This window comes from Onychomys torridus, chromosome 6 (genome assembly GCF_903995425.1).
Source record: "Onychomys torridus chromosome 6, mOncTor1.1, whole genome shotgun sequence".
Classification (NCBI taxonomy): domain Eukaryota; kingdom Metazoa; phylum Chordata; class Mammalia; order Rodentia; family Cricetidae; genus Onychomys; species Onychomys torridus.
Window position 1 is genome coordinate 84301792 of NC_050448.1, and position 10259 is coordinate 84312050.

General features: G+C 47.3%; 1 protein-coding gene across 1 annotated transcript; it reads right to left on the reverse strand.

Moving 5' to 3' along the window:
• Positions 1–1173: 1173 nt before the first annotated feature.
• On the reverse strand, positions 1174–6377 carry Gstm4 (glutathione S-transferase mu 4). The gene is made up of 8 exons (XM_036189786.1): positions 6153–6377; positions 5876–5951; positions 5397–5461; positions 5016–5097; positions 4817–4917; positions 3806–3901; positions 3617–3727; positions 1174–2115 (listed from the first exon to the last, which is right to left on the reverse strand). The coding sequence occupies exons 1-8, from the start codon at positions 6186–6188 to the stop codon at positions 2026–2028; spliced, it is 657 nt and encodes a 218-aa protein (XP_036045679.1). The 5' UTR covers positions 6189–6377; the 3' UTR covers positions 1174–2025.
• Positions 6378–10259: the final 3882 nt, after the last annotated feature.

Sequence of the window (10259 nt, forward strand, 5' to 3'; positions counted from 1 at the left end):
AGCATGTCTGTTGGTGTTGTCCTTGTTCAGCTTTTATCTAGGCAACCACGCTGGTGAGATGTCACAGGTGGAGCTTGTGACATTCCTAGGAGACAGTCTCACAGCAAACTCCCTGTTCCTCTGGCTCTTAACCTTCCCATCCACTCTTCTGCAGTGGTCCCTGAGCCTCCGGTGTAATTTGAACCGTAGATAGCATCAGTTGGACTGGGCTCCACAACTCTGCATTTTGATTGGTTATGGTTTTATTAACACTCTCCATCTATTGCAAAGATAAGTTTCTTGAGGAGGAGTGAAGACTACCCTTCTCTGTAGTTATAAGGACAAATATGTAGAGTGTAATTAGGGATTATGCTGGCTTAGTAAAGCGCCAGTGGTAGGTTCTCCTCCAATATCCACGACCTCACTAGCCCTGGGCACTAGACTAGGACTCCACTTCTGGGTATTTCTTTTCCTCTGGTTGAACAGGCTGTTGGTTACCATCAAGGTACATATGGCATTACTTCACCCTAAGGGTGACATGCTGGTCATTGCTGTGGTTCATAGGCATCACAGCTGAGGAGTACTAGTTACCTCTCTCCTTTGGAAGCTTACATGGCTTCCTCTGGCACCATGAAAGTTAGTCCTCAGGGAGAAAGGTTTCTAGTCAGATCCAGCTTAGGGGCCTATGGGCCCTGTCTGAAGCACATATATCTTCAGCCATAGGGGCTTAACTTCCATGTCTTGGAGGGGGCAATCAATGCCTGTAATGCTCTGGGAGTCTCTTGCACAACCCAGACCAACAACTCAAAAAAGAGGGTTGCTCATGACTGGTGTGGCTTTTGTTCAATGGCCTTTGGTTCTTGGAAGGCAGTGCTGTCAGCCCAGAGCAACTTTATTTGAAATCTGCATGGGAGAAGCCTATGCTAGGGAAGCTGTGAAAGGGTGTGAAGAAGAACCCAGCCGCGTACGGATCCCTTCAAAGACTTTGACTTGGAGATCTCAAGACAAAGGTGGCCATCTAAAGTATCGAAGTAGAGCATGGACAGAAGAATCCTAGTCAGAATGACTAGACTCTTGTTACCAGAAACACTCCATTTCTGGGGCGAGGTGGGGGACGCATGTGAAACCAAAAGTTCACGCTACAATTCTATGCCTATCTGAAGTATTGCTGATATAAATGGTAGAAAAGGCATCTGAAATTATGAAAGCATGAAGAAATTTATTTCACAAGGTCTCACAGAGAGAAGGGATTGGCCAAGTTGCTCCCCATCCCTGGTGACCAAGACAGGATACTCCAAAGGCATCAGGAACCAAGAGGAGGCAGGATCCTGGAGACACATAGATAAAATGCAGCCATACTACTGGGAGGCAGAGAGGATTCTGGCTTACTGCTGGGGACTCCCACTAGCCTGGGTCCTCACCCCTGAGACCTGTATGATAAACCTCAGTAATGCTAGAGTACAGGAGATCCCAAGCCCCAAAAGGCTCCCTTTAAAGTTCCACAGAGCCTCCTGCAGCTGCCTGCTGTGACACTATCAGATGGGGTCAGGAAGTCCCAAACCCCTGCTTATCCAGCCAGAATCCCTGTGAACTTGGCCTCTGCCAGGTCTCAAGGCAGTCTTGGGGGACAGAAGTAAAAGCTGGCAGTGTAGCAGCCAGGCTAGTGTGGTTCAAGCTCAACAGTAGGTACCTGACATGGCCGGGCAGCGCCCTCATACATCAGGCATCTCCAGCCTCCTGACAGGCATGGGGAGCCCAAGCTGAGCTCTGAGGGAGAGTCCCAACTCTTCACATCACAGCAAATGACAGGCAAGACCATCAAGTGGCTGCAGGACAGTCTCTCTAAAAGGGCACTTGCTGAAGGAAAACTAGGAGTCTATGCTTTAAAGGGCTTGAGAGGGCAGGGACTGGGTGAAAGAAAAGAGGAGCATGGCATTCTGGGATCAGGAAGGGGACAGGAAGAAGAAGGAAGTGCCAGGGCTACAGGAAGTTCGACTGTTCCCAGAGCCCCAGGTTTCTCATTCCATCTCCGGCCCTGTCAAGGCCCTACTTATTGCCCCACGTGGCCACCTTTGTATACAGAGGCGTTCGGAGGAAGCGGCCACTCTTCATGTAGGCAGAGATCTTCTTCAGTCCCTGAGAGTTAGAAAAGAGAAAGAAAACCAATGTGGGTTTGCTCTTGGCCAGAGAGGGCAATCATCTTCCTCTTCCTCTTCCTCACACTGCAATTAAGTGGCACATATCTGGGACCTGCCTGGGCTTTGTCTCTCCAATGTTGTACTCTCTGGGCATTCCCTCCTGTCCTCCCCAAGAGGCTGTGTCACCCTGTCTTACAGACATGCTTCTCTTGCACGCATAAACTCCATATTGCCTGGGTCTACACATTGAGTAGGAATCTATCAAGACAAAAGGGCATGATGGCGGATAACCCCTATCTCATCCAGGGCCTTGGCAAAACCAGGGTCAAAGTTTATAGATATAGATAGACCAGAAAAGAAAGCCAGGCTCGCCCTAATCATTCCCTAGGGAGAAAGCCAAACTTCTGCACCTGGTGCTGAGCCTCAACCAATCCTGTCTCCAGCCTTGATACAGGGACCAGGCTCAATGACAGTCACCTGTGCTATTGGCCTTCTACCAGGAGAGTGAGCCTCTAGAAAAATCTCTAAAGAGTTCAGCGAAGTCTGGAGCTGTCTGTATCCAAGGGACCAAGTTCACACTTAGCCTAAAGCTGCAGCCTTCGGCCCTCCCCCGCCTCTTCCTTCTCAAAGCCACCCAGTTTGGACCAAATGATGAGAACTAGCTGAGAAAGCTCATCACTTGATAAGGAATGGGAAAGGAAAATGAGTTCCAAACTAAAAAGCCTATTGGACTAAGGTCTGCAACCCCCACATTTCTAATAAACTAGGTGGTGTAAGCATCAAACAAGTAGTCTCTGGTGAATTGGGGCTCCACGGCACCCAGGTGGTACCACACACACCTCCCAGTCTGGTATGCCTGATGTTATCCAATACACATGGTGCCAAAGTGGGTCTAAGGGCCACCTTTTCCTTTCTTACAGGGCATGGCATGTGCCTCATACAGAAATCAGGAAATACAAGCAAAACTAAGCACATGGTGACGTCTCACAAAGGGAACAGTTGGACACCCAAAAGGAAAAAAAAATCAAAGGAGTGAGAAAGGAAAGCCATGACACACATTTCAGGATAAAATTCTCTAACAGAGGCCCCGCAAGGTCTCAGCAAAACATTCAGCAGATCAACTACAATATTGGTTACATCCAGGTGCTTTGCAACATCTCCCTTTGACTTGTCCCCCTAACCCAGGTTGCAACCCTGCAGCCTGAGGAGCAGGAAGTCAACAGGGACCCCAGCACAGTTCTGGTGCTGAAACCTTGAGCAGGTAAGCAACCCCTACAGTTTCACATTTCCTTATTAACTGAGCAGTGGGGCCTGATAATTCTACACACCCTCGAGAAACACCGTGATGACAATCTTGATCAACAGACATAAGGAGCTGAGCACAGATTCTGGCAGAAAGCAGGTGCTCAATTCATGCTCCTTGTCTTCACTCCATCTCCAAGCCCAAGAAAACATCAGGGAAAAGCAACAGCCGAGAGCAAGGAGGACCAGGGCATCACCTCAAAGCGGGCCACAAAGTCCTTCAGGTTTGGGAACGCATCCAGACACTTGGGTTCGAAAATAAGGTGTAGGTCTAGGATATCATAAGCAAGGAAATCCACAAAAGTAATCTGCAAAAGACCAAGAAGGGGGTGGGCATGAAATTCTGCCCCCTGGGAAGGATGACAACCCCCAGCTTCTTCTCTTACCTTTTCACCAACAAACCATGTCTGCTTCCCCAGGAACTGTGAGAAGAGCCTCATCGTTCCAGGGAGCTGCTCCGAATATTCGGCCTTCAGTTTCTCCTGAAGCAAAAACAGCTGTCACCATGGAAGTTCCCTGGCACAGTGACCAGGTCCAACGGTGTCGTGCATGGCCCTAAATGGCCAGAGGTGGGCAGCCATCTCCACTAAGATGGAGACCAAGTTATTGTCCAGGCTTTGATTGAATGTATCAACACTTACTTAGTAGATTCCGTGGTAGCTCACCCCACCCTTCAAATGCAATGGGAAGCCAGAGAAGAATCAGACATTGTCCACAATGGGACATCATCATTCCTGATGCCTAAGCCTAGAGGTGCTTGGAGCACGCAGCAGGAACTGGATCTGATGCCAGGCAGCATCAAAGAAGTGTTTGGAGGGGAAGATGAGAGTTCCGTATAATAGGTTCCAGAAGAATGAAATACACTTGAGTTTCCCCCAATAAACTGAGGAGTATTTGAGGCTGGAAGGCAAGGAGAAAGTCCTTCAGGCTGCTCCTGATCTACAAATAGAAAATTTGCTGACTCATGTGGGTGTGAAGAGAAGCACTTTGAGAGGTTGGAAAGAGTTCCGTGAGTCCTGCATCTTGGACTTCTTTTTTTAATCCATTGAGTATACATGTATTTCATGGTCAGCAATGATGTGAACTAGCTGGTGGAGGGCCTACGGCAGAGGGCACAGGGTGAGGACACTAGGAAACATGAATTCACTATCTAGGAACTTAGTGTCCACTCTGGAAGTCTGTACTGTACCCTCAGATAGGTAGGCCTAAGTAAGTGTTCACTTGATAGTGCAGTGTTATGGAGACTGCTGAGGACAACCCAGGAAACATCCTGGAGGAGAAATGGCTAAGAAATTCAAAAGGTAAATAAGCCCTGTGCAGATGGGAATCTGAGAGGGCTGACTCCCGACCCAAACACTGCCTGGTCCAGCCCAGTGTGGGAGATGGATGGGACTCACAAAGTCTGGGCTGTAACAGACTCTAGCCAGCTGATTGGAGACATCCATAGCCTGGTTCTCCAAAATGTCCACACGAATCTTTTCTTCCTCTGTCTCTCCACCTGCAGCACACACAGCACAGACTCATCCTCAACATCTCACTCCAGCCAAGCCAAGGAGGTTGTCCCCCGTGCCCCACCCTGCAGCCAGCCCCACTCACACATGTTGTGCTTGCGGGCAAGGTAGCGCAGGATGGCATTGCTCTGGGTGATCTTGTGTGATCCATCAATTAAGTAGGGCAGCTGTTTGGACAAGCAAGGATGGTCAGATGGGATATGGGGTCCCAGCCTCACTTCCCTAAATTAGGACAGACATGTGGCCTTGTGGCCTGGCACTCAGTGTGGCTAGCATGGGAAGCCCTCCATGAACACACTTGACACTGAATGGAAGAGCTGGGACACAGCCCATCACAGAAACACTGTGCAGCCACCAGGAATGGAAGGAGGTGAGCAGAAGCTCTGATCCCAAACCCCCTCAGCCAGGCAAGGAGATGAGGTGAGGACGCCATGCCTTCCCCAAACCTCCCCTTCCCCGCACCTACATTGGGAAAGTCCAGGCCCAGCTTGAATTTCTCACTCAGCCATTGGCTTCGGTCATAGTCAGGAGCTATGGTTGGAAAGATTACGTAAAAGGAAATCAGCCTAGTCCAACACACCTATTCTAGGAACTCAACCCCTTAAAGCAGGGGATCTGCAACCTCACACACAGAGTGTCACAATCTAAGGTTCCAGGGATGAAGAGTGCTTGGGACGTGAGCCCGACATCTCTACGACTTAGCAAGTCTTCACGGGGAATGCGATCTAATTTCAACAGGAGTAGGGGGACCCACCCCTCCACCTCCAGGGTTCCGTGTTGAAAGATCAAGCCCACTCTCTGGAAATTTCTTTAAGAGGCAGATTCTAAGTCCACATGGAGGAGCCCTGTGCTGCAGAGCCCTGTAATGTAGTGTGGGTCAGAAATGGGTTGCTAGGCACCCATGGACAGGGGTAGAGAAGAGTCTGACCAGAAGAATGTTATTACCATCGCCCATGGTGTATCTCTTCTCCTCATAGCTTGAGCCTGTGTATTCCAGGAGCAGGCGAATAGCGTGAGCCAGCTGCAGAGATAGGTCAGGAATGGGAACTGGGGATTTCTATGATACTTCGCCTCCGCCAAGTAAGGACACAGGCGCACAGACCAGCAAGCATGTGTGCAATAATTTGAGCTAGCCAAGGGGTTCCTCTAGACCTCTCCCCTTCACCGCTTCCCTCAGCCTAAACCCTCGATCCTTTCCACCACCCGTCAGGTGGTCGCTCACCCCACGGATGTCCCAATAACCCAGAGTCATAGGCATGGTGCTGGTGCCAGGGGCTGAGTCCACTGTCCTCCGGGGTGAGCAGCTTTGACTTTACCCTCCTGCTCTAGGTAGCTGGGAGGAGCGGGCGCCTGTGTAGTCCTGACCCTACTGACTCTGCCCCGCAACACACTCCCCGTTCTACGGCTCTTGCCCAGAGAGCGTCCCCTGCAGAAGCAAAAGTACTGAGTTCCGCCCCCAAGAGACCGGAAAGCGTAAGCTACGTCTCCGCCTGCAGTCCCACCCTCATCCTCCCGCCGAGTGCGCAGAAGCAGAGCACTGGCCTAGCCGCTGTCTTTCCCAGACACCTCTGGCAGCTCGCTCTGCTGTCCTCTGAAGTGTGGTCAGGCCACAAGGGAGTCCCCAGCCCGAGAGTGTTGATTAGGCGCTTCATCCTTGTTGTCAGTCAAGGCAGACTCCTGCAGGGCTCTGCCGATGACAGTTGTCCCCGAGGTGATGTTTCTCCACCTGGCAGAGAGCAGTCTCTATTCAGAAGTATATCTGAATTCAAAGAGATTATTTTTATCACAGATAAACCTCTGATTTAAAAAAGTGAGAAAATGGAAATGTTGAATGTTCGTACACGGTCAGGATGTCTGCTCATTTTATTCAGGGAGTTAACACGAGTCCCGTGTCTCCTAACAAGTGTAGCAGCTTTCTCTATATTGTGACCACCTGAGTGTACTTACACAGACCTAAGACTTCCTGAAATGTCGGAGGGTGCACAGGGCCAGTGCGTGAGGAGCTCAGGGTCAGCGTCCAGCAAATGCAATCAAGAAAGAGATGCCTGAGATGTCTATAAGAGCTGTTCATAGCAGGGTATACTGTTTCACAACACTGATTTTTGTATGTGTACAAAGACTATGGGGGGCAGGGAAAGTGGGCTCTCCTTTTGTACAGCAGGTATTTCATACTCACATGCGTTATGGCTTTAAAACTCCTACAGGGTAATCAAATAGGAAGAATTTTAAACTCCATTAGAATTCTATGGGACTTTCTAAGTATATAGGGTCCATCTTTAACCAAAATGTGCTAAAGTGGCAGGTGACTATACCTAAAATTCTTACTAATGTTAAGAGTGTACTGTGGCAATGCATCATGACAAAAATATCTCTTATATTCTAAGAGACTGAGACTTTTGCTGAACCTCACAGCCAGAGATAATAATACACCTTCAAGACACTTAAGACTGCCATCTTGCTGTGTACTCCGCCTGTTTATGAGCTATATCTATAATCGGGCTTTTTTGTTTGTTTGTTTGGGTGGGTGGGTGGGTTTTTTGTTTTGATTGTTGTCTTTTATTTTTGTGTTTGTTTTGAGACAGGGACAGGATCTCTCTACATAGTCCTGGCTGTCCTGGAATTCACTCCACAGACCAGGCTGACCTCGAACTCACAGAAATCTGCCTGCCTCTGCCTCCTGAGTGCTGGGAATTAAAGACGTGTGCCACCATACCTGGTACTATAATCTTAAATTATGTACTTGTCTTAGCTACTTTTCTACTGCTGAGAAAAGGCACCATGACCAAGGCATCAATCTCATAGAAGAAAGCATCCTGCATGTTGGTTGATTGCCGTGGATAAGCTGTCACTTTCCCTGCTTATCTCCTGTGTCCCCTACCCATTATCAAGGGTAGAACTATTTCTCCAAGTCTCCCAATGTTTTTGTCTGTTTGGTTTTTGTTGTTTGAGCAAGGCTCGACTATGTAGCCATGGCTGGCCAGGAACTCATTATGCAGACCAGGGTGCCCTCAAACTCACAGAGATCTACATTCTGCAAATTTTTGCTGTATGTATTTTGTTCCAGTTCCACTATGGAAGTCAGCCTTTATGGAAAGGAATCCATTATCCCTCCTGGGAGTTCTCCTAAATTATCTGTGCTTGCCTCATTTTGGAAGGTTTCTGGTTACCCTTATATAAACATGATTTCTTGGTAGATGATAGTTTTAATTATCTGGAACATTCTAAGGACTGGTTGGAATCAGAGTAAGTTAATGTGCAGGAGATGGGTCAGCCTCATGTCACACGAGAGACAGTGGAACACAGATTATTCCTGACCAATGAGTGTCTTTATCAGCATAAGAGTGAGTTACTTTGTGTCTCAAGATGGACACAGCTCAGGGGGTTGGGTTTTTGTTTTGTTTTATTTTGTTGCTTTTTAAATTTTTTATTTTTGATTATTTAATACCTCTGTGCAAGACAGACATTATTGAGTGGAATTAAACAGTTCCCGGAAAACAGGTCAGATACCCTGAGGAAAACAAAGATCTGTGGCAGCCAGAGTAACCCCAATATAAATTAAAATTGAATGGCCTTGCCGATAGGCCTATAATGACCTATAATGACCTCAAGAGGAGCCTAAGTTTTGCAACACTGGAGACTGGAATCGGTAATGTGAGAGAAAGCAACTACCAAAGCGGCCCCTGAAAGGGAACTTTCCATCTGCAGTTTTTACAAAAGCAGCTGTGAAGTTTTTGTCAGGGTCAGGTGAGGGTCATTATGTCAGCAGTCAGCAGCTGCAGAACGGGAGCAGTGACCTGGGAGGAGTGCAGGGAAGTGTTATGGTTTCTTAAGCAACAGGTGGAAGGTACATGGAGTCAGACATGGAAGAATAATGACAGGAGAAGTGATCTTTAGATTTTGGAGGGCTTCAGAGAGGAACGAAGAAGAGGCTAATAGGAAAGGGCTTTGAATCCAAATGTTAATCTTTATCAAAGGCGGGCACACAAGCTGTCTACCTGTGACTCAGCATCTTCAGAAAATTCCTAGGAATCTCATTTTAAGATTTCCATAGATGGCTGGTGTGGTGATTTGAAAGAAAATGGCCCCCAAAGGAAGTGGCACTCTCAGGAGGTGTGGCTTTGTTGGAGTAGGTGTGGCCTTACTGGAGGAAGTGTGTCACTGTGGAGGTGGGCTTTGAGGTCTCAACTATGCTCAAGCCATGCACAATGTTTGAAACCACTTCTGATTGCCTGGAAGACGTAGGGACTCTCAGCTCCTTCTCCAGCACCATGTCTGCCTGTACACAGTCATGGCCCACCATCATGATAATGGACTGCACCTCTGAAGTGTAAGCTGCCACTCCAGTTATATGTTTTCTTTTACAAGAGTTGACATGGCCATGGTGTCTCTTCATAGCAATAGAAACCCTAAGACAGCTGGAAAGATGATTCAGCAATTAAGAACACTTAGTCCTCTTGCAGAGGACCTGGGTTCAGTTTTGAACATCTGCATCAGGTAGCTCACAACCCCCTTCCAGCCTCCACTGGCACTTGCACATATGTGGTACACACATACATACATGTAAAATAATAACTAAGTCTTTAAAAAATATTTCCAATAGCTCAGTGCTTTGGAGGGAATATATATCCTTTGAGCTGATCAATACTAACCTGCAGATCAATACTTCAGAGTTTTGTAAAATCCTTTTCATGTGGGCTGAAGGGTAACTTTTCTTAGTCCCTTTCAGAACAGAGTTTCGAGCTGCAGATGATAGGTAACTGGTGCAGCTAGTGTCTCTTGATAACACTGATGTACTGGATGAATTCCTTGCATTCCTTGATCGTAGTTCACTGGAATCCCATAGCATCTAAGGTTGGGGGGGAAACTTTCAAACACGTGGACCAGCATCTTACTAACTCATCAGGTCATTCTCAGGCCTAGAAGGGATTGATCTGGTATTCATTAAAGCTAATGGTGATGTGTTGAGCTCTGGATTTATGATGATGCTTTCTTTGTTCATTTAGTTTTACTATTCTATAAGCTCTTTCTATTTTCCCTGAGAATTATGGAGGATGAGGACAGTAAGCTTTTGGGGGAAAATACAAACTTTACAGGGTACCTTAATGACAACTTTAGATGTGTATTATTACCAGAGAGAGAAATGAAAATTCTAGGTTGTAGATCAAAAGCCAAGCAAAAATTATTTTTGACACAGTTAAAGCTTTACAAGGAAGGAAAAGAACATTCACAATCTACTGCAAAAGACAGTCACATCAAAATCCATGTAGAGGCTAGAAGAGTCCTCAAGACTAGCTCTTTCCCACATACCATTTTACATTGATTAGCAGCA